The 25,706-nt window shown below is 36.4% G+C and overlaps 1 protein-coding gene across 1 annotated transcript in view; it reads left to right on the top strand.

Annotated features, from left to right (window-relative positions):
- The window catches only part of ArgRS (arginine--tRNA ligase-like protein), a 222,651-nt gene that overhangs the window by 101,678 nt on the left and 95,267 nt on the right, over nt 1-25,706 (top strand). The window contains exons 6-7 of the mRNA XM_090395884.1: nt 4,060-4,189; nt 14,305-14,409. Coding sequence (XP_090252010.1) covers nt 4,060-4,189; nt 14,305-14,409 — 235 coding nt within the window. The remainder of the gene's footprint in view (nt 1-4,059; nt 4,190-14,304; nt 14,410-25,706) is intronic.

Genomic DNA, 25,706 nt, shown 5'->3' with positions numbered 1-25,706 from the left:
AATTGTCAGCAATCATTCTGAGAATAAATTAACAGAGATTAACAAGCACAGTATAAAGACATGTAGTGGAAGATGAATTTCATGGCCTACTGTGATCACCTGCTTACTGGAGGCAGTGATTTGAAAAAGTATCATGTTTGGAGCGGGATTCCTTGATTATCTAACCTTAGCCCCCCCCACACACACACAGAATTAAATGCTTGAAAGGTTTATGCCTTTCACAGGTGGAATGAACATAAAAAAGAAATAATAATAAAGACATGCAAAAGAGAACAATACAGTTATAAATAAAGACTGTGTTTAAACTATGTTTTAGCTACATATGAGGGTTGTTGGAAAAGTTTGGTAAATTTCCAATAGATGGCAACACAGTTTGTTCATTTATACCAGTGTGAGCACATATCATCTTTTTCATGATCCCTAGCAAAATTTTAGCCATAGTTCTCGTTTGGCAAACAGTTAAAATGACCGTGTTCGCATTTTTCATAAAAATGGAGAAAAACGAGTTTCGTGCAGTGGTAATAGAAAAAGTAGATGGCCATGCAGATCAAAGCCGAGTTAGATGCAGTTCATGGGGCTCTGCACCAGCATTGAAGACAATTTATTTTTGGATCAATGAGTTTAAACGTGGTCCATTGAAGATGAAGTGTGCTTCAGACACCCGATTGAAGTCACTACGAAGGAAATGATTGACAAAATCGACAGTATCGTTATGGAAAACTGTCAAGAGAAAGTACATGAGACTGTAGGCATCTCAACTGAATGGGTGTATAATATCCTGTATGAAAAATTGTACATGAAAAAGCTGTGTGCGTGATGGGTGCCGCGATTGTTGATTGTCGATCCAAAATGCATGCAAAAAGCCATTTCAGCGCAGTGTTTGGTGATGTTTAATCGCAATTCGCAGGTTTTATTGTGTTGATTTGTGACTGTAGACGAAACTTGGATCCACCACTACACACCTGAGTTCAAGCAGCAGTCAAAACAGTGGACATTGCCTGGTGAAAGAGCACCGAAAAAAGTAAAGACCGTTTTGTCAACTGGGAAGGTGATGGCCACTGTTTTTTTGGGATTCCCAAGGAATCATCATGATAGACTAAAATAAAGAGCCAAAAGGCTTCACTTCAGTGATGCAAAATTATATAAATTAAGTGGAAATTAAATCCCACACCATTTCAAAGCTGAATACAGAAACTATAAAAGTTTTGTGCAAAAATTGACCAGAGAGCTTGCGAGAATATAGCGGCAAGTGTATTCCTGCAAGCTCTCTGGTCAATTTATGCATGAAACTTTTATAGTTTCTGTATTCAGCTTTGAAATGATGTTGGATTTAATTTCCACTTAATTTATATAATTTTGCATTGTCGAAGTGAAGCCTTTTGGCTCTTTATTTTGGTAAATACCCTACGCACTGACTGAGAGTTTGTTTTCGGAAAATACACCTCTCTGATGCTTCGAGTTCCTTAGTACTGAGAGTTTTTGCTCTCTTAGGTTTCTGCCTGATCTCTGACAAAAACTAATGAGTTTGAAACAGCTGTCAGACCAGTGAAACCTTATCAAAATGGACCAATAGGAGGCGAATATGCGGACGCTTTGAGCAGTCGTGTTTCCTATCAGGTTCAGCTAGGGCAAGTCATAGTATGGCAGCGAGTGTATTCCCGCAACTCTCTGGTCAATTTTCGCACAAAACTTTTATGGATTCTGTATTTGGCCTTGAAATGATGTTGGATTTAATATCCACTTAATTTATATAATCATGATAGACTATTTGGAAAAGGTTAAGACAATAGCATGAGTCTATTATGCATGATTGTTGGACTGTTTAAAAGAAGAACTGAAGAAAAAAATGGCCAGGATTGGCATACAAAAAAGTGCTCTTTCATCAAGACAATGCACCGTCCCACACATCGGCTATCGCAATGGCAAAATTGCACAAATTGAGGTTTGAATTGGTTCCACATCCACCGTATTCTCCAGACTTCCCAAACTTAAAAATTTGGCTCAGTGGGAAAAATTTTTCTTCGAACGAGGATGTCATCAAGGTCATCAAAAGACATCCTCGATGACTTTTTTCCGTAATTTTGACAAATCCTACTTTTTAGATGGGATGAAAAAATTGGAAACTCGCTGGAAAAATGTGTAGACCTCGATGGAGACTATGTTGAGAAATAAAGGTGATTTTTTCAAAAAAAGTGTGTTTAACTTATTTTTTTAACAAACTTTTCAAACAACCCTCGTATACAGTCTGTTCCATAAGTCTCTATATCCTGAGATAATTATAAAGAAAATAATGTAATCAGGATACTTTAATTAAATATTTTTGAAGCAAATACAAAACAACAGAACTGAAGGAAACCATTCATAGTATAAATATTAAGAAAAAATAATCATTTGACCTCACAGTGTATTAACCTGTACACAGAGGATAGTCAAATCCATCACCATTTTATTGGTTTTATTTTTTTATTATTATTATTGATGTTTGAGTTGTGATGTTAGCATCATATAATCATCTGATTTAATTTTTTTTTTATTATACTTATTTAGGCATATAGTCCTTGTATGTTATTAGGCATATAGTCCCTGTATGTGAATGTTATTTGTCCTTTAGGTAATTCACACCATAACTTAATGCTAATCTCTTCTCTCATGGGACAACATGCACACAGCCACTCTTACCATCATGTCGTATGGCATCATAAAAATACTAAGTGGGATGATTTTCACAACTCCTAAGCTTCATTTCCTTGGTTAGGTTACTGTTTCCAACCTTCTGACCTAAATATATGTACAGAATGTGACACTGAAATAATCCTCATAGATATGGAAATATTTATTCCCCATTCCACTCTACATTGCCAGCCCCTAACTACGCCTTGGTTCTGTACAAATGATTCTTCACTTGTACACCCTTGCCTCACTTTTTGGCTGGCAATGTAGAGTGGAATGGGGAATAAATATTTCCATACTTATGAGGATTATTTCAGTGTCACATTCTGTACATATATTTAGGACAGAAGGTTGGAAACAGTAACCTAACCAAGGAAATGAAGCTTAGGAGTTGTGAAAATCATCCCACTTGGTATTTTTATGATGCCATACGACATGATGGTAAGAGTGGCTGCGTGCATGTTGCTCCATGGGAGAAGAGATTAGCATTAAGTTATGGTCTGAATTACCTAAAGGACAAATAACATTCACAGTATATTTAGAAGGGTCACTAGTAAAGAAGGTATCTGGTATTCAAGTAGGCAGTAAACAATTTGTGTTAGCAAATGTCTCAACATTTCTACTTGTCTGATCTGGACAATTAGAAGAGGAAAGACAGTTGGGGTTGTGAACACGAAAATCCTCAAGGAAGATGGCTTCACTATTAGGAAAGTTAGACTGAAGAAATCAATATTTAAAGAGAAAAAATCAAAACGTTTGGAATGATTGATGACATTAGGAGAAATGATAGAGACAGCAGATGAATTTGGTATAATATGGTAGAAAGTTTACATCCAAAGTCAGAGTCCAGAGATTCTAAGGTAGATACCCCATGGCATGGTATAACAGAGCGAACATATGTATGGACTTCTGAGTTGGAATGTGTCCAAGAGTGTATAATTAGGAAAGTTGATATGAGGAATGCTTAAGGAAGCTGTTGTTTGAGTTTGTCAGGAAAACCAGGTGAGATTTTAATTAAATAACATGTTCTTCTTTATTTAGATCCTTCCTCTTATTTAATCTTGTAATTACCAAACTCACTTCCATCCACAATTAGTTTACCTTCTGCCTCTGACCAGGATATACAAACTATGACTGTTGTAATAGAATTCATGTCTGTGTTAGAGTAGATTTCAGCATCTTGAATAATAATGTATTCATTTAGTTAAGTTTTCAAACCCTATTCTTGATCTTACAGGATCGTAGCTTCTCTTTCTTTTTTATTTTTAATCCTGGAATATATTTCATATAATTCGATAAATTAGTGAAGTATTTGAATTAATGTGGATTTAAAAGCAGAAGTAATGGTATTTAAATGAGTTTTATTCCAGATTTTATTTTTACACATAGGAATCTAAAGTAAGGTTTGACACAGATCCAGAATTCAAGAAACAAGCTTATGCAGCTGTAGTAGAGCTACAGAAGCACAATCCAGACATTCTGCAGGCATGGAAATTAATTTGTTCCCAATCTAGTAAAGGTATGATAATAATTATTGAATATGCATTTTCTTTTTCTCTTATACTTTTAAATGAATACAACATTTGTTTCTTTGCTACAGAGTATTAAACTTTTAAAAAAAATGCATTAAAAACCATTCCATCTTCCATAGTAATCTTCCTCTTACTTGCCACATAATGAAATAACTGTTTGGGATTTCAGTCTCCTGATGTTTCATCATTCTTTCACTCTTTTTTCATTTGCATGCTTGAGTTATAAATTTGCTGTTAAATTCTTGAACAACCCAGCCCCACCCAATCTCAGATCCCAACCCAATTTGCCAAGATAATGTAATATCTTGTTATTATTCACCTGAGAAGGTTATTATTAGAATGCATCTCAAATATGAATTTTATTAATGGCATACTTCTTGCCAGTTTGTTGCAATTTCATTATTGTAGTTCTGAATGCACTGTTTACATAGTGTATTCAGAACAACACATCTTTTGGTTGTAAACATTGGAGATTGAATTCCATCTTTTTAACTTTGGAAATGCAGTTACTATATAAGTCTAGGGGTAGCTATGTATGTTGTTTATTACTTTATGTCAAGATCTTTTCACTAGAGATAAAAGTATATTATACATTATTTGAAATAGATTATATGTATATTTTAGTTTTATTATAATATAAACCCCCCCCCCCCAAAAAAAAAAAACTTTAAATATATACATTAAATCATACAGTATCTGGCTATTCATTAGCAACTTAGTATTCACTTTTTTTTCTCTGAACCAGTCATTTCTGTAAATGAATCATACTCATGATGAGCTAGAAACTGGGATCTGCTACCTCTGTGATTGCTTACAAGGTGATTATTTGGAGTATGTGTTGAAGTTCTTGTTGAGTGATCATATACTGTGTGACAAACAGATTAATCAGTTTGGAAGTCTGCTGAAGTGTTAAATTAAAACCTAAGAGTTTTTAACCATTGAACTCTCCTGCCATCTCTAGCATTTTCAACTCTTGCTCTTTTCAGGAAATGGGTTGGGGAAGCTAGTTTGAAAGCCATTCAAAAAGCAGCAAACATATACATCTTATTGGATTTCTTTCCATTTGGATATATAAATAGTAATAACTTGTAGTGGTGGCTCGTGGCTTGAAATCATGGGGGGGGGGGGGTGCTGCAACTTTCGAAATATACATACACACTCTAAGTACAGTGGTGTATACGTGTTTGGATAAAATATCAAAATTATGGTAAAAATTTAAAAAAAAAAAATGAAAAAATATTGTTTATTATTGATAAAATTATACAGTTTGGTATAATTCAAAATTACTTAAAAATAAAATATATTCTTCTTGCTTTGTTTCATGAAAAAATATTGTTTATTATGGATAAAATTATACAGTTTAGTATAATTCAAAATTACTTAAAAATAAAATCCATTCTTCTTGTTTTGTTTCGAGTGAAAAGGTCAATAACTTTTTCCTTGATATTTGTGCGACTGTTGAAGAATTTTTTCTCCGTTGAAATCATCGCAAGTGCATTTAACCTATCCTGATTCGTAGTGCTCCTCAGAAATGTTTTTATTCTCTTTAATGTTGAAAAACAGCATTCAGGCTCTGATGTAGTCATAGGAATTGTCAAGAGAATTTTTATCAATACAGTAATTTTAATGAAAGAATTAAAGGACAACCTAAATAAAATAAAAAAATGGCAAATCAGCAGGAGAAGATGGGATAAACTCTGAACTGTATAAATTTGCTGGAAAAAAATTTCATCAAAGATTACTAAAATTTTTAAATAAAATATATACAAATGGACAAATACCAATAGAATGGAATTCGAGCATAGTAATACCTATATTTAAAAAAGGGGATAAAACAACATTCTAACTACTGAGGTATTAGTTTATTGAATACATGCTACAAAATATATAGCAGAATACTTAATGAAAAACTAAAAATATACAGTGAAAAAATATTATTAGAATATCAAAATGGATTTAGAAAAGGACGCTCTACAATGGATGCAGCTTTCTGTTTAAAACTAGTTATAGAAAAAAAGAGGAGAATTTAATTTGGAAACTCATCTTTTGTTTATAGATTACAAAAAAGCATTTGACAAAGTAAAAAGATATTATACTGTTTGATATATTACAAAGAATAAATATACCTAATATTTTACTACATGCAATATTGAATATATATAAAAATAATAATAAAATAAAAATAAATGAAAAGTTGTCTGAAAAACAATCTATAAACCAAGGAGTAAGACAGGGATGCCCTCTGTCTCCAACACTTTTCATCTTAAACAATCAAGGTATAGAAATTTCCCGGAATAACAAAATAAATACGCTATTATTTGCAGATGATCAGGTAATAATATCAGATAAGGAAGACAATTTACAAAGAGCAATATATAATTTAAACATTATAGTAGAACAGTTTGGAATGAAAATTTCCATAGATAAAACCAAAACAATGGCATTTTGTGGACAAACTCCAGTTAGAAGCAAAATAGTTATTAATAATAAAATAATAGAACAGATAAATACTTGCAGTTATCTTGGATGTGAAATATCATATGAAGGAGAAAAAGACATAAAATTAAAAAATTCAAAATTTTTACAGATTATAGGCCTGATAAATAGAACACTCAACCCAAATATAGTACAAAAAGAAACACTCTTGAAAATATATAATACTTTAGCAGTGCCCACATTATTATATGGCAGTGAAATTTGGGCAATAAACAAACAAGATAAACAAAGAATAAAAACAAGTGAAATGAGATTTATGAGAACTGCAAAATACACATTATTAGATCAAAAAAAAAGAATGAAGACATTTTAAAAGAACTGAAAACAAAATCAATAGAAGAAAAACTAAACAATTATAAACAAAAATAGGATTGAACATGTAAACCGAATGGCCAGTGCCCAACATCCTAAACAAATACTAAAATATAAGCCAATTGGAAAGAGAAGACAGGGTAGACCTCAAAAAAGGATATTGGATGGATGAGACCTGAACAGACTAATATGATCTATACCCGTAATTAATGTTATGATGATGATGAGTCATTTCGCTAAGAACACAATCTAAATTATTTTCTGTTGTACATTTTAACAAGTCAATTAATTTACAATAATCATGCATGTCTGGTCTACTGTAGAATACTCAAAAAGTTCAGTTTCAAGTTTTTTTTTGTTGATTATGGGATATATCATGTTTATGGAGTAAACAGGATATGCACTACGAAGACTTTACTACCAGCGCAAACTGCATATAAACAACAGTGGAGCTGCGCGACGGACAGTGCCGCATTAGGCTAATAGCTCTCATCTTACTATGATGTACACATGCTTGCATGCATAGCAATATGACACTGTGGTAAACACAGTGCTACTAGCTTCCTTCACCCTCCTAAGTGCTACAAGATGGATTTTTATTATTTTTTATATAAAATAAGAGAATTGTATAGGATTGTTGATGATAAAATTAAATATTACAAGCAAATATAAATATATTTATATATCAAGAAAAATTGGGGCTGCTACAATTCCACAGTGCCTTATGCACGAGCTTCCCCTGAATACTTGGTACACCATATGAGTTTGTCATTTGTGGAGATAACAGATAAAAAAATATGCAGTTTTGTATGTACATATGTGCATTTCACTAGAGCCCAAGAGGGCAAGTAAACTGCAGTTTACTTTTTTATATGCAATGAAAGGCCCTTGCCATAAATGGTGGGGGGAGGATTACTACTTATACATTCTGTTTAGGTTTCATGGTCGATTTGAATATCTGCCTGATTTTTTGAAGAGTTTTTGAACTGGAATTTTCTTGCCTGTCCCTTGAACAGAGTTAACAGTTCATAAGTAATAATTGTTTCAAAAATTATTTTTCAATAATTTGCATCTCATTTCCAGCTGAATTTTAATGGAAATATGTTGTGCTATAGTAATACTCTGGCTTTATTATAACACAAGTGTTAGTGTATATTTGCCTTCATGTGTTGATGTATATGGAGCAGCTGCATCCCTGATGTCCAACAACTTGCTGTGGGTTTCTTTGATGGCGGTGCATAAATTGAACTTGTTTACAATCATTACAACAGGGAAGAATCATTGTGTGAAAAATTAAATGAAATTTTTGTTTCATGACTGCTAATGAGCATAACCAAGTCTCCATTCAAAGAATTATTGGTAAATATCATTCTCCATCCAGGCTTCAATTGTTCTGGTAAGTTCCGTCTATATATGGCCTGCAAACTATTTTGGAAACTTTCATCCTTCTACAATTCACCACAAATAAATTACTACATCTATTCTTGCCTAGTGTTTAGCAAGTATTTTTTGTGTCAACTTTATTTTGGATAGATGGGTGGTTCTGCTAAGTTTGGAATCCAAGAACATCAGGATAACATTCTTGAAATATGGTAAGTTTGACATTGCTAGCTATGTTATTTACACTATCTACAGAGTTCACTGCAATCAAACCAAAATTATCTGCTTGAATAGATTTAAATTTGATTGTCTGTTCCTTAAAATGTATGAAACTTTGATATCTTCTGAGGCTCAATCATTCTGATTATATGTATGTTTCAAATGCCGTTTTCCTGCATCGGATGGATGTCTCTTTTTGGTAGGATAGTATGTATGCATGTGTGAATGTACACTTCATGGCTGCAATATTCAAGACATCCTTGTGCTAATTCATACCACTCTGATTGGCCTTGTGATTTGTGTATGGGTTCTCCAACTAGTAGGCTGGGAATGTTTTATAAATGTCTTTAGGTGGTCGATGAATTTCACCCCCCCCACACACACCCAGTATAAGATCACCATCCTGCTTGTTGACATGTGACTAATGATATGATGAGGCACTAACTAAAATCTGGAACACAGTATATACATAAAGGTGTGTGTAATAATGGGAATGCATTGTTCTGTTTGAGTTACCTTGAACAGAAGATGAAACTGCAAACTAGGCTAAGCTGGTAATACTGAGAAACCATTTATCTTTTAGGATATCCAAAATATAAGAGTTATACTGTTACTGGTGTAATAAACTGAAAGCATCACGTCAGTTCCCTGTGGGGCACATGTTCGTGGTGGAGAGGACCTTTCAGTGATAGTACTGATCTTTTTCATTCTTTCTTTTTTTCTTTCTGTATTCTTTGCTCTACTTCTCCTGAGTGTCTTTTTACTATCCTTTCTTCCAGACCACCATTGCTGGGATCTAGTGTCATGCTATCATGTTTGCTGTATGGTGCGACCCATGGACATCTGGAAAAGGGTCAACAAACGCGATAGCAGGGCACTGGATCATGTTTGCTCTACGGTGTGACCCCTTGCTGGATGTCCATGGGTTGTACCGTATAGCAAACACGATACGGCGTGACCCACGGACATCCGGAAAGGGGGATCCTGGTAGTCTTACACTACTTTGCCTCTGCTTTGGCAAGACAGATGGTCCTGGATGGCCCAACCAGGATCACTGGGGCTAGTGGGCTGGGCTTGCCTGCAAGGGTCAACGCTGTTGCAGTAAGTCTCTCACCTCATGGTCCAGGGTTGAGATCCAAGACTTGCTGTGGTGCTGGTATAGCGTCTGAGGTATACTTTTGTTCCTGTTTGTGAACCAAAAACAAAAGATATATATGATACTAGTATAAATGTACTAGTGTTTTTGATCATCCATGCAACAGGTGAAAAGCCAATAGGGAAAATGTCATCCTTCTTTATTCAAAAGAGTTCAGGAGTGGCAGGATCTACCTAAACTGTTAAGAAATTGCACTCTGGTGATTGATAGATATCCTTATGGAAACATAGTGTCAGCAACATTCTGAGAAACTACTGGGTGCAGCATCAATGAGTAGAATACCAATTACAGTAACACTTCATAAAACACTCAACTCTTGTAGAGGAATGATATCAGAATGGGATCTCCTTGATGTTCCTGGTGAGGAGATATATCCAAAGCTTAGAGATCAGGGAGTGACAGGTATAAGGTGCATCCTGATAAGTAGGGATAGTCACCTGGTTCCAACCAGGTACATCATCCTTACTTTTGTTACACCTAAGCCTCCAACATCTCAACCTGTTAGAGCGTACAATCCACTAAGATGCTTTAAATGTCAGAAATATGGCCATTCTCAAACTGCCTGTCATGGCTCTACCACCTGTGCCCGATGTGGTAACGTGCTGAGAAGGTGGCAGCATCTCAAACACATGTCTATTCCACCATCTGACAATTTCGCCATACCTAAACTTTATGATTGTGAATCCTTCTCTGTTGAGTGCATCAATTGCATGTTCTGTGGTCTTACTCCAGAGACAACTCCAAAAATAGTTCCATTCAATGAGAACCCACTTCTCAAAAAAATGATGGGAAAGGTATCACTTAAAGGTAAACTACCAGACATCCCCACAAAAAAATGGATACTTCAGTATCTACTGAAAGTAAATTAAACTTCCCAACTAACCCTGACACCTCAGATGTATTGAATATTTTACTAGAGGAAGAGATGGACACTAGCTGTCCATACTTCCCAAAAACAACTAATAAATATAAACCTGACAAGGGTAAGCCCCCCCCCCAAAAATCTATAAAGCCAAAACAACAAAATGAAACTGTCATGGGTTTTGCCAGAATATTGATGTTTTCATGATTTTGTTAGAGAAACACAAATCTTTCTGTCCACAGGAAACATATTTAAGACCCAGTGAGGACCCAAACTTAAGGAATTCTACTGTTGTATGCAAGGACAGAACTGGAGGTGCTCCTCTCATAGAAGAGCAGCTATCCTAGTGGACAGTCATACTCCTTTCCATTGTGTCCAGCTTAATACTGCTCTGGAAGCAGTAGTGATTCACCTATCCATGGGATTTCTTATTACAGTATGTTCATTTCATTTACCACTGAGTGCCAAGTTAAATGAAATCAGTCTTGATAACCTTGTCTTGCAACTGCCTTAACCCATATATGGGTGACTTTAATGGTCACAATACTCTGTGGGTGTAGTGCCAACATAAATAGACTAGGTCGTGCCATTGAAAGAATCCTTGACAATAATGACCTCTCCTTTTTTGAATAAGAGACTCAATACTTTCTCTTCCACATGCCTACCCACTCATATTCTGCAATCAATCTTACAATCTACTCCCTTTCCACTGCTCACATCAGATGTCGAAGAGAACATACAAGGGTGACTGAGAAGGTGGTAAACACCTAGAACAAAAATGATATTTAAACAACTGATATAACCACAAGAAAGAACATATCTTAAAACCTTTTAATTCTCATGTGTCATCAAATTGCAATTATTTGTTTTTTTTCTTCCTTTCTTTCATTTTTGTTCTAGGTGTTTATCAGAATTTTATTCCTCCCCCACCCCCAAAATATGAAAGTGATCACTTTTCTGTTCTTTGCACAATGTCTTCACAGGAACCATCTTCCCCTACACAGATGCCTGTGTGAAAAATGGACCAGGCTTACCGGAACACTTTTTCCCATCTTGCAAAATTTAATGCTGGTACAGTCAGTCAGACACCTATCAGTGAAGCAGTAAAGTATGTAACAAACTGCATTGTCTAGGCAGCCAAAAAAGGATCAACACAGAACACTGGGTATTTGTAGATACCCATCGCACCAAACTTAATAGCTTTTAAGTGTGCTTGGGCCAAAGCACATTATCTCAGATCCAATTTACCTCATCAATTAATCAGATTGATGAGGTAAATATAGAACACACAGTTTGTCTACCTTAGACCATGATGAAAGTTTTTATTGCTGATCCCAAAGATATTGCAGACACTTTGGGAGAAATTTTGTCAGAATCTCAGCAAAAGCTTCATATCCTCCAGAATTTTTAATACTGAAAGAGCAATCAGTAGAAACAAAGCTTACATTTTTCTACCAATGGGCTTGAGTCATACAATCAACTATTTGTTAAGGAGGAACTAAAATGAGCTCTTCTACTGTCTCACCCTAGTGCAGTAGGGTCTGATGACATCCATTATAAAATGATAAAACATCTACCATCATCTCTTCTATCAATCTCCTTCTCTTAATATATAATAGATTACTTGCAGAGGAAGAGTTTCCAGATTTTTGGCATAAATCATTTGTCATTGCTATCCCAAAATCAGGAAAGGATCCAACACAAGCAAATAATTATTAACTTATTGCTATAACCAGCTATCTTTGTAAGATATTAGATAAAATGGTTAATTCCAGACTTCTGTGGTATTTAGAAAGCAAGATATTTTCTCTAATACATAATGTGCTTCCATAGACATTGCGTTCAACTTTAGACCATTTGGTTCGTTTAGAAACTTATATAAAGATGCATTCCTGAAGCAAGAACATCTGATTTCAGTTTTCTTTGACATGGAAAAGCTTATGACACAGCCTGGTGATATGGCATATTAAAACACCTCTATAATCTAGGTGTTGGAGGACATCTTCCTGTATTTATTAAAAACTTTCTGCCTGGGCAAACAACTGGGCCAAATCAGAGTGAGGAGTATGCTATCTCAATCATATCATCAAGAACAGGAGTTGTAACCAATGGCCTCATATAACATTTTAAAAGCAGGCAAGATCTTTCCCATCTGTTTTTGTCATCTTTCTTTTGATAACACCTACTCTTCTAGTTCCATTTCTTTTCCATGTTGATAGTACCAATCTTGAACTCTGCTGGTGTTGATTTGGGATGTATTCCAAGACATGTTCCAGTAGCTGAGTTTTCGTTGTTCACCCAGGTTCCCTGATGAAAACAACATAGGCCTTTTTTAATGAAGTGATGCCCAGCCAGCATGAATTGTTATGTTGCACCATCATTCCACATTGTGGTTTAAGTCAGTAAGTTTGCAATTTGGTCAGGTAAATCTCAAATTGCCAGCCCATCCTTGTTCTTCCAGTATTCTGGTAGATGCCTAACAGAGTGCACCACAAGGAGGTGAGGATTGGGCATTAGGTCTGAAGTCCTGGTCAGTTCTCTGCATTCCGTCAAAAGGTTATGCTGGAGGTCTCCTCCCAGTTATACAGCTTTGATCCGTAATCACCCCATATATGTTTTACATAATCCAGAAATCTTGCTCAAGAGCCCAAACATGAAACTTTTTCAAGTCTCTTAATCTCTCCAATAACAACACATTGGTCTCACACTATGCATGAAATTCATCTGCCACTTGAAGATAATCACAAAATTTCAAACCCACTGCAGAATTAAAAACTAAAGCCTTTAACCACATTAACCAACTGGCCAACCAGGCTGGCACCCATGTGCTGTTAAGTGGGTATCTCTATTAAATTGGCTTCTGTATGTGTTGATGATGCTTTAGTTTAGCTCTTGTTATAATATAACACTTGGTTTGTGTATATGTGCACAGATGTGTGTGTGTGTTTAAGAATTTGAAGGTAAAAACCAATCTTTAGTAAACTAGTGTTAAAATTGAAGAAAATGTTGAGAGATGCAGCAGCAAGATAACCATTTTGCTAAGTTCTCTCCAAAGATAGAAAATTAGGATCTCTCTAGTAGCTTAAGTTATTCACAAATCAGTAAGGAAAAATAAAACTGCATAGAAAGATCCATACATCTTAATTACTGCACCTAATTCTGTTTAAGTAGGTATACCTCCTGAGATTACCTTTACTCATAAATTTTTGAATGCTAGAAATTTTCACTTTGTTTTGAATATAGTTTTACCAGTAATCTCATCTGTTTGCACTTCTCATTTTTTCATCGAATTTCTCATATCATGGTCATCAGAATTTGACCAGCTGTGGTATTTCTTTTGTTGTTTTTCAAAATGGAAAATTGGACAGTGAGACTTGTTTGTGATTGTCATCCCAAAGAAAGTTTTACTAAGGAAGAAACAGAGAAATTTTTCTAGTCATTAGAGAAGGCAGCTGACAAAGAAAAAGGCTAGTAATTTCTTGCCATAATAAGATTTCCATAAATTATCCATCCCATTGTAAGCCTTGATAATTCACAAACATGTGGACCACTTGCATGATAACATATTATCAGTATATAATGTAGAAAAGAAATATGATATTTTTTTTGAAAGCCTTTATATACAATAACATTGCTATTGACAAAGTATGTTTTGTAAATTTTGTTTCCATTAATAGAATTTAGAAAACTGTATGAGAGATTGGATGTTTCCATAATAGAAAGAGGAGAATCTTTCTATCAGAATCATATGGAGAAAGTTGTTCAAGAGTTATTAGAACGTGGTAAGTATTGCTTTCCTTTTTAATTTCATTAAATGGAACTTAATCAGATTTAAAATTTAGGATATGCATAAGAAAATATCTATCTAGATCAGTTTTGATTTCATTCACATTTTTATTAATAAAATGATTCAAACTGATATTAATCATTTTAACATTTGAGTAGAGATTGAATGTAACAAAATTAGTATTTATGGTATCTATTAAAATTTGTTGAATTAATTGTTTTGGTTTTTGTCTACATTATTTGTAGAAAACAAAACAAAATTATGTGTCCAGAGTAATTTATGATACTAAAACCAAGAAAACAGAAACAGGTGAGATTCTTCTTAATAACAACTACAAGATGCTATATGGTAGTATATGGTGGAGTGGAATCTAGGAGAATGAGAATAACTTTTGGAATACCTCAGGGTTCTATATTAGGGCCACTACTTTTTAATTTGTATATCAGTGATGTAGGAAAAGATTTAAGAGGGGATTTTCAGTTCTTTGCTGATGATGCAAAACTGAGTAGAAGAATAGTTGATAAAGGTTATGTAGTATCCTGCAGGATGATTTGAATAAATTAGCATTGTGAGCAAATGATAATGATTATTGGTTTAATGTTGCAAAATGTGAGGTTATGCACTCAGGTTGAAAAGTTGCATGGCATATCATATTGATGATACTGGATTACAGGAAATTGATGAGGTTAGAGACTTGTGGACAATGATGGACAAAGAATTGAAGTTCACAGGGCATATTGCATGGTAAAATGGCTGAAAGGATTACTTGGATGTTGAAAAACTTGCTAACAAGTAAAGAATGGAAGATATTATCCCTCTCTATAAGGTTATGATTCAGTCAAATCTTGACTGCTGTGCACAGATTTGGTCACCTGAGTTTCTTGGGGGTGGACCAGGAGGTGGTAGAGAAGATTCAGAGACGAGTGACTAAGCTGGTGACAGGTTGAAGGTTTTTATGTTACAAAGTTTAGTTGATATGTGTAAAAGAGGGGCATGATCTAAGCTTTTGAGATATTAAATGAGATTTATAAAATTGATGCAAAGGAAATTTTTTAATACGTTACAGAAAAATAGGGACCATCCATGGAAGTTGTGTAAGAGTGTGGTTAATAGGGATGTGCAGACCAGATTTTTTTCATGGAGATCGGTGAATGAGTGGAATGGATTGCCAGAATTAATTGTGAGTGTCCTGATAGTGAATGAATTTAATGAGCGTTATGTTAGGTTTTGTGTGTATAATAGTTTGGGTCACCACGATGAGTCTCCAGACTCCATGGAGATACCGTGTAATAATAATAATATTAATATTCAGGCAATGATGTTCAAAGAAAAAAAGGAGTAGAAACTTTTGAGTTTCTGCTCCTTAGTCTTCAACATTAAACATGAAAATAATCTTGAATGAGAGTCAATATCATGTACTGTGATGTGGGAAAACATCAGAATGGGGAATTCGACAATGAGAATTATTTGTGCCTATGATCTGATAGAAGATTCTCCTAAGGATGAAGTGGATGAATTTTTCGAAAAAGGAAAATCTGCTGCTTGCTGGACAGAAGAGTAAGAAATGAATGCTAGATATTTGTATAAATGGGCATAGCTAATAATTAATGTTAATTACCTGCTGGATTTCTCTTCTGGACATGGACTGGTCATCACTAACACCATGGTCCAACAAAAAAGATGTGCACAGATTTACATGGAGTAGATATAGTGAATAAGAAGAGTCATTAACTGTGTTATCATGGAGAACAACATCTTCCTACTTGTTCAGGACATAAGTAAACAAGGGATTTGAAATAGGATGTGATCACCATTTAGTTTTGAGCAGAATAAAATTGAGATCATTACAAACAAAAATACATAAAGTTTTAAAAAGAAAAGTTGAGCATCTTTCAGAGGTGAACTGTAAACTTAAGTGTTCAAACATAATTGGAGAAAAAATAAAAGAGTTTGAAAACTATAATCAAACTGCGGTGACTCATTGATAGACTCTAAAGAAAACATTGATTAATTCAACCAGATTTGTATCTATTGAAGTTACCTGCAAGGATAGAAAAATCAGAACTCCATTGCCTCTTTAACTCAAGAAGTTAAAGAGGCAATCACAGAAAAGAAGAAAGCATAAATGGACGTAAGAGTACCATAAATAGAATCAGATTGATAAAAGTGACTTAAAAACTGGGGATAATGATATATTAGATGTTTGGGATAATTATTTTGAAAGACATTTAAATTAAACAAGAAGTGACAGAACAGTAGTAGAAAATGCAAGAAGAATGCAATCATCCATCATCATCATGTGGTGTACACAATATTATAGTACTACATGAAAAACTAGCATCATTACTAACAGTAAAACTCGGACTCGTGATGAACGGTAAAGCTGGTGAAAGTCTTGATCATTACGCAGAATGAATGCTCGCTGAAATTAACTCATAGCTCTTTTTTGCAATGCCAATGACCTATTATACTGTAGTATATGATCTAACTAGAAAATTATATTTGCTTTCAAACACTAATGTTGTACTTGTTCTCTCACTTCGGGCACATTTAAAAAAAAAAAAATAGATACCACTCGGCGGAAACGTTGCTAAAAGAAGTCCTAAGCGTCGTCTGCTTCTGTTGTTACGACTGCTGCGCCTCCTCGCCACCAGTACACAGTTTAAAGAGAATTCGCAAGTCTTCGTGACAAAAATCCTTACAACTCCCTTTGGGGGAAGCACATCCGTCACTGGAGCGTCGATGTTGCACCTAAAAGAAAACTCAGGCAAGTAATTGACTCTAAAATACAAGAAATGAGGTGAGAGCTTTATGGTGCGATGCAGCTCCCACAAACAAACAAAAAAAAAAAAACTATATAATCATCATTAACTAAACATCAAGAAAATATTACTATTACTATTATTACGGGCAACTCCAGGGAGTCATTGGACTCATCGAGGGAGGCCCCAAATCATATTCATCACAACTATTTGACATTCATACAGTATATGTCATACCTCGCCTTAAACTCATTCACTGTCACAGCATCCACCACAGACTCAGGGAGCGCATTCCACTCATTCACTACTCTAAAAGTAAAGAACCCAGCTCTAACACCTTTACTAACCACACTTTTGCCCAGTTTCCATGGATGTCCCCTAGTCCTCCCACAACCAGCCCTGTTCTCAAAAATATCTTCTGAATTAATTTTATAGAAACCCTTCAGTAATTTGAATGTCTCAATCATATCTCCCCTCCTCCGCCTATCAACCAATTTTTGCAACCCACAAAGCCTCAACCGGTTCTCATACGGTTCATTCCACAGACCTGCTATCATCTTGGTCACTCGCCTCTGGATCCTCTCCACCTCCTCCCCATCAAGAAGAAACCTAGGTGACCAAATCTGAGCACAGTAGTCTAGATGGGGTCTTATCAAGGCTCGATAGAGAGGAACAATAACCTGCTTGTCTCTGCTTGTCATCGTATTCTTCAGCAACCAAGTGATTTGATGAGCTGTTTTGGTCACTTTTGCAATGTGTCCCCTAAATTTCAATTCCTTATCTACCAACACTCCTAAATCTCGTGCCTCATCAATTTCCTGGAGCACGGTTCCACCAATGCAGTAAACTGCCGCCAATCTTTTCACCCCAAAATGCATAACCTTACATTTTGCCACATTAAACTGACATCCATTCTCCTTAGCCCAGACCTCCAATCTATCCAAATCATCCTGCAAAATTTTGACGTCATCTGCATTCACTATTGCCCTACCCAACTTCGCATCATCCGCAAACAAATGAACTGTTCCTCTCAGATCATTTCCTATATCATTTATGAACAAATTAAACAGCAGTGGTCCAAGAACAGATCCTTGTGGCACACCACTAGTCACAGGCCGTCTTGTGGACTCTACTCCCGAGTAAACCACTCTCTGATATCTCTCCGTCAACCACCCTCCTATCCATCTCACCAACCCTATGTCCATTCCCATATGCTGCAATTTACTGATTAGAATTCCATGTGGAATCCTGTCAAAGGCCTTGGCAAGGTCCAGTAGAATCACCGTAAACCCATTACCCTTATCCAGTTCAGCCGTCACTGTGTTATAATACGTGAGCAAGTTACTGAGGCATGACCTACCCTTCACAAAACCATGCTGTCCCCGATACAGTATCCCGTTTTCTTCTATCCAATCTTGTATTTTCCTCTTGACTATTTTCTCTAAGACCTTGATAATGATTCCTGATATGCTAGTCGGTTGGTAATTTACTACAGCAGTCTTGGAACCACCTTTATGCAGTGGAACTATTTTCCCCTCTTTCCACCCGCTCGGGACTAACCCAGACCCGAGACTCAAATTAAACAAAATGGTCAAGGGTGCTGACAATTCTTTAGCTGCTTCTCGTACAACACGAGCTGGTATACCATCCAATCCCACAGATGTATTGACATTGAGTTTATGCAATAGACTACTCACCTCCACTTCATTAACCACAATTCCCGTATAATCTACTGGTTTATTCGTTTCTGCAATGTCACCACCTGGGTGATATACTTTTGCTAAGTGCTCACTCAGTAACTCAACTATCTCAACTGATTCAGTTACCTCCCTACCATCGGCATTCTTTGAAATCAATCTGCCATGTACATTTTTCCTTTTACTTGCTACATATCTAAAAAACTGTTTAGGATTCTCTTTAGCCTGCATGGCCAATGTTCTTTCGTAATCCTTTTTTGCTTTTCTTACCACACTCGTCACCCTTCTGGCCTGTGCTTTATACCGTTTATGTGCCTGCCGATCACCCTTCTCCTTAAATTCCCTCCATAGTTGTTTCTTTTTTTGCAACTGAAGCTTAATGGTGTTATTCATCCATTTAACCCCTACTTGATTTATTATTCGGACTCTAGGTATACAGTCAGCCATTGCTTCATGCAAGCACTTCTTAACTACCTCCCATGCACTATCAACTTCTAGTCCTTGCAGTTGTACATGCCATGGCACTGAACCAATCAAACTCCTAAGCTTGTCATACTTTCCAGCCCGATAATTCCACATGTACCCTGTCTTAATTGAAAATTCTACACCTTTAGCCACCTCCCAAGTTAAGACCCTATGATCACTCTCACCGATTGGTGGCAATGTGGTCATATTTGTTACAGCCAAATCCTCAGATGTAATTACTAGGTCAAGCACTCTCTGACCCCTAGTATTTTCCATTACATGCTGTCGCAGATAGTTATCCCTTAATAATCGCATAAAATCCAGTTCCTTCCTCCCGTGTGTCCTCTCCTCACTCCAATCAATGCGACCATAGTTGAAATCTCCCATAATAATCACCCTCCTTCCACCCATTTCTTCTATTTGCTTGTGCATACTGTCACCACCATCTTTTCCATCACCTGGTCTATAGCAGCACCCAATTGTATATTTAGTTCTGCTAGCCACAATCTCACACCAAATGGCCTCAAATGTGCTCTTTTCTCTATCCTGCAATTCAACTTCTATTCTCTTTGGCTGGAGCTCATCAGCTATCATCAACAATACTCCTCCCCCCATTTTATTCTCTCTGTCATTCCTGAACACACTATACCCATCACATTCAATCCCACTAGTTATATCATCTACAGTCAGCCATGTTTCACTAATACCTATAACCTGTGGTCTGGAAGTGCCAACCATGGCCAAAAACTCTTCCTTCTTGTTCCTAATACTCCTAGTATTAGTGTACATGAATTTAAGACCCCCATTAGCCCCAACCCTACCTTGATGCCTTATATTAACTATCCCACTCAGATTTGTTGTCCTTATTTGCTCTGGCATATTATATTCATTCTTACATTCAACTGCCTCCATAAGGACTGTATCTCTACTCCCCCCCCCTAACAAATCTAGTTTCCCTGAATTTGCACATCCACTACATTCAGCAACACTTTCTCAAGTCTTCTTACACCGTAACCATTCAAATGCAAGCCATCCATCTTATATAGATCCTTTCGCCCATCAAACTCACTCCACACATCCACAAATTCCACACCACTCGTCATACATAACCCACGCATAAAGTCATTTGCAATTATAGCCCTCCTTTTAAACATTTCACTGTCATACCATGGCAAAAGACTAATCATTCTAACTCTCTCACTCTTTTCTTTTGCTACCTCAAACAATTCATTCAGGTCTTCTATCATTTCCATTTTATCTCCTTTCAAATCATTCGTACCTGCCACAACAATCATTTCTTTCACCCTTTCCTTTTGCTCTCTAATAGACGCAGTTACGTCCTTTATGGTCGCACCAGGTTGGTACGATTTTGTCAAATCCTCTACTAACACACCTCATACTAACGAGTCTCCATACAGCACTCTATCCTTCATTTTGTTCATGTTCACATTCATACGTCTATTTTTCCTGTCATACCTTTTATTATTGGTTGGTTCATTCAGTCTACTTTTGTTCATGCACTCTAGCTGCTGTTTTGCTCTTTCTATCGCACTATTCAACAACGCGATCTCACTCAATGCATCTATCTCATCTTTTTTGTTCTCTGAGAAACCATTTATACTATCATTCACAAAATATATAATCATTATTAAGAAACAAGCCAATAACATTAATTAATTACATGAGTTTTTAATCTGGAAAGGGCATCGGCCTTACCGTGATGACTACCCTTTCTATATGTAACGGTCATATTATAACGTTGTAGGGCTAAAGCCCATCGGGACAACTTGGCACCATGAGGGGCACTTTTAGTTAGATAGGTCAGAGGGTTATGATCTGAAATTACCTGTATTTCAGCACCAAATACCCATGTATCAAACTTTTTCAACGCCTCCAAGACGCACAAAGCTTCCCTTTCAATGGTTGACCATTTCATTTGACAGGAATTTAGTTTCTTACTGAAGAAAGCAATGGGCAATTCTTTTCCTTGTTCGTTGTTTTGAGCTAAGCATGCGCCAATTGCTGTTGCTGATGCATCCGTATACAACTGGAACGGCTTGCCGGGATCTGGAGTATGCAAAGAAGGCATTTTTATAAGCTCTTCTTTGAGTTTCGTAAAAGCTTCATCAGCATCAGTAGTCCAAGGAATATTGTTTGGGACACTTTTCTTAGTCAGATTTGTCAGTGGTAATACAATTTGGGAGAATCGTGGTATGTAGTCGCAGTAGTAGCTAGCCAGCCCAAGTAGACTTCTTACTTCCTTCTTTGTCGCTGGTGTCGCTAAACCTTTTATAACCTCGACCTTCTCTGGGTCCGGGGAATGTTGACCGGATGCAATCAAATGACCTAGGAACTTCACTTGATTTTTCCCGAATTCGCATTTTTCTAGGTTTACTGTTAAACCCACCTCTCTTAATGTTTTGAAGATTTTATCTATATGGGTGAGATGTTCAGACCATGTTTTAGAAAATATAGCCAGATCGTCGATATAAGATCGGCAGTATGCCTTATGAGGAGCTAGTGCTTTATCCAATGATTTCTGGAACGTACTTCCAGCATTCTTCATTCCAAACGGTAAGACGTTCCATTGATAGTGACCAAAATGTGTCACGAATGCAGTGAAGGGCTTTGCTTCCTTTTCCATAGGGATTTGCCAATATCCCTTGGTGAGGTCAACTACAGTGATAAATCTTGCTTGTCCTACCTCAAATAATAAATCTCTAGCTATTTTCATTGGATAAGCATCTGGAATAGTAAAACTATTTAGCAATCTAAAGTCAATGCATAGTCTGACACTTCCATTTTTCTTAGCCACACAAACCATCGGATGAGCCCATTCACTGACACTTGGCTCAATGAGACCCATATCTAACAGTTCTTTGACTTGTCGATCTACTTCCTTTTGTAGAGTGATTGGCACCCTATAGGGTTTGAGTCTCTTAGGGGAACAGTTCTCTATAACTTTGATGGAGTGTCCGTCAACTTTGGCATGACCAGGTTTGGAACTAAAAACATCTACATATTTCCGGAGGATGTCAAAAAGTTCTTGTTTTTGTTCTTCCGTCAAGAGAGCTTTCATATCCTCAAGGTGTTTCCTAATATCTTCGACTGATTTATTCATCTAGTCAGCAGGTGCATAGTAGAGTGTTCCGAAATCTTCATCTAGCTCGAAAACTAGACCGACATGATTAATTCTTTGAATATATGGTCGAAGCTCATTTATGTGGAGCTCCCTGATACTTCCATCCTTCATCTCAACCTTGGCAGAATGTGGTCTAGTAAGTTGGACGACTGCAGCAGGTCCTGTCCAAGTATTTAGAAGCTTATGAGAGGATGAAGGTAACAATACTAAAACCTTTTCACCAACAATGAAGGATTTTTCTTTGGAATGAAGATTATATCTGGAGGAGTATTGTTCTTGAGACCCTTTGGCGTTCTCGGATGCAATTTCATGAGCTTTTCTTAGATTTTCAAGAAGCTCTTGTAAATAATTTTCAACCGAGTGAGAGGCAGTGGTTGGGATGCCTCGTCCACCAGTCCAAAATTCCTTTAACGAAGATAAGGGGCCTGGAGGTAATCTTCCATATACCATCTGGAAAGGTGATAACCCAGTAGTGCTATGTGGTACTTCTCGGTATGCGAATAGAAGATAGGGAAGATGTAAATCCCAGTTTCTTCATGCTCCTGTATATTCTTATTCATCATCTCTTTTAAAGTTCTGTTCCAACGTTCAACAGCGCCCATACTCTCAGGATGTCCTGGAGTGGAAAAACGTGGAGCTATGCCTAGCAGATCTTCAAAAGCTTGAGTGAGTTTAGATGTCGAATTTGTACCTTGGTTGGTACAGACCATTTTAGGAAATCCCGTCTGAGTAAAAATCCTCATCAGAACATTACATGTAGTTTTAGCACTTATTTCCTTGACAGGTATGGCTTCGGCCCATCTAGTGCATAAATCAACAGCACATATTATGAATCGATGTCCTCTTCCCGATGGAGGTTCTAACGGTCCGACACAATCCACACTCCATACCTCAAACGAAGTTTCTGGTCTGACGATAGGTCGTATGGGGATTCTATCTCTATATGTAGCAGTCCTTCTCATTTGACATTCCTTGCAGCTTTCGCAATATTTTTTCACATCTTGTTTAATGGTAGGCCAAAAGAATGAGTACTTGATTCGCTGACAGGTTTTCTTTTCGCCGAGATGGCCAGCAAGAGGGATTTCATGTGCCATCTTTAAGACATTTTCTCGTTTCACACACGGTTGCACTACTTGTCTAATATTCTCACCACAAATATGTTCGTTATGAAGCAGAACCCCATTGTCAAACGCGTAGGCATTTTTCTGCCCATTTTGCCCATTCAAAACAACTTCGGAACGTCTCATCATCCTCTCGAAGTTTGCCGAATTCGAATTTTGTTTTTTCTGGTATACACTCATTTTCTGCACCTGGTGGGGACTCTATCGTACTGACTGCCAATGCTGTACTGGTTATTTCCGAAGGCATGTCTTCGTCTTCATCATCTTCTGACCGTTTATCACTTAAATCTTTTGATTTCAGAACTGGTGTCTCACAATGATGACTACTCTCATGTAGCTCGACGCTTTCGACCAGTATTTCATAGGCAGAGGAGCTCAGTAGCAGATCGGTAACCAGTCTTCTTGAGATGGCACATGTGACTAGAACATTACCATGTAAATTATCATCAATTTTCATTTCAAAAATTCTCAAGGGTGTTATTTCATTTTCTCCGAAAGCAGAAGATATTTCTATCTTACTTTCTCCATCATGGGGCATATCTGCCACTAAATCTTCGCACACTACCGATAATTGCGCTCCCGTATCTATTATTCCATTTAAAACCCTACTTCCGCATTTGATTTTGACGACCTTCAAATCATCTACGTTTCGACCAATGTCCACTGAATTGGATACTGGAATGGAAATTTTGGCAGTCAACACACCTGATTTATTGTCATCCCGTGGTAGACGTTTGAACTAGGTTACTGTGTGCTGTAGCAGGAGTACCTTTTGGCTGACTATTTTTCATACAAAACTTGGCGATATGACCTTTCTACAAGTAAAACAAGTTGGTTTGTAGTGAGGCTTGTATGAATGATGATTCATACAAGCTTGTATGAATCATCTCGGTGATAATAACTTATTCTTGAATGTTCACTCAGCAGCTGGAGTATAAGGTCTAAACTTTTCAGTAACCTTGTCCTTCGGAATAGCTCCAATGGGCTTCCTTGATGTACTACGAACACTGTCGTATTCGTCCAATCTGTCAGCTAACTTGGGTGGAGAAACGAATTTTGCCCAGTCGTCTAAGAGATGTTCTCTCACTTCATGTGGTACTTTCTTCTTCAGTTGATCCGTAATAATTAGATCTTTTAACCCTTCAAAATCCTTGATATCAAGGCCACCAATCCACTCTTCGAAATAATTAGTTATTTCATAACAGAAATCCTCCGAAGATTTTTCAGCAACCTTTTGGTGCATCACAAACTTTTTTCTGAAATTTTCGGGATTCAGTCTAAATCTCTTTAGTAGAATTGTTTTAATATATTCATAATCTTCGCAATTTTCTTCTGACTCTCTACCAATTAATTGGACAATCTCAAATGGTAACAAAGTCAAGAGACATGATATCCAGTCTTTAACATCTGTTTTGGTTCTCTTAGCTTGTCTTTCAAACAGGGATAGGTATATCACAATGTCATCCTCTTGTAATCTAAACCTAGGCATTAGCTTAATTAGTTCAAGACAATATGGTTTATTGTCACTGGATACTGGAGTTGAGGTTGGTTGAACACGTGCTTCAATTTCCAGTTTCTTCAACTTGAACTCCATTTGTTCTCTTTTCTATTGGGCTTCTAGTTCTTCCTTCCGCCGTTGAGCTTCTAATTCTTCTTTCTTCATCAGTTCTTCCTCGAGTCTGGTACTAATAATCGTCTCCAACATCCCTTTAACAAATTCTTCTTCATAAAATTTACTTCCCGTAATAATCATTTTAAGATCTATCACTTTCATTTCAACAGTTGGCTTCTCTCCCAATTCTTCAGCCAATTTACGTAAATCTTCCTTTCTACCTTTGGTTAGATAAGCCATGGTGCTTAACAATAACTCTCTTTACTGATAAAAAAAAAAATCACCCTTAAAAAGGAATCAATTGCAATTTTATTTTTTTTAAATGCCCAGAAAGAGATGTATATATTTGGCGATTATGGGACTCATAGCTAAATTCAACATATCATTTGTAAACATAGATAAATCTTACAATATTATCAGATAAAAAAAAAAAAAACTTCAACTACACAATTTACTACACTTTCAAATACACAAATATATATATATATATATA

Source organism: Typopeltis vanoorti, chromosome 7 (genome assembly GCF_054136105.1).
Source record: "Typopeltis vanoorti isolate ZY-2024b chromosome 7, IOZ_Tvanoo_1.0, whole genome shotgun sequence".
In the NCBI taxonomy this organism is placed as follows: Eukaryota; Metazoa; Arthropoda; class Arachnida; order Uropygi; family Thelyphonidae; genus Typopeltis; species Typopeltis vanoorti.
This window is presented reverse-complemented; position numbering and strand designations above follow the sequence as displayed.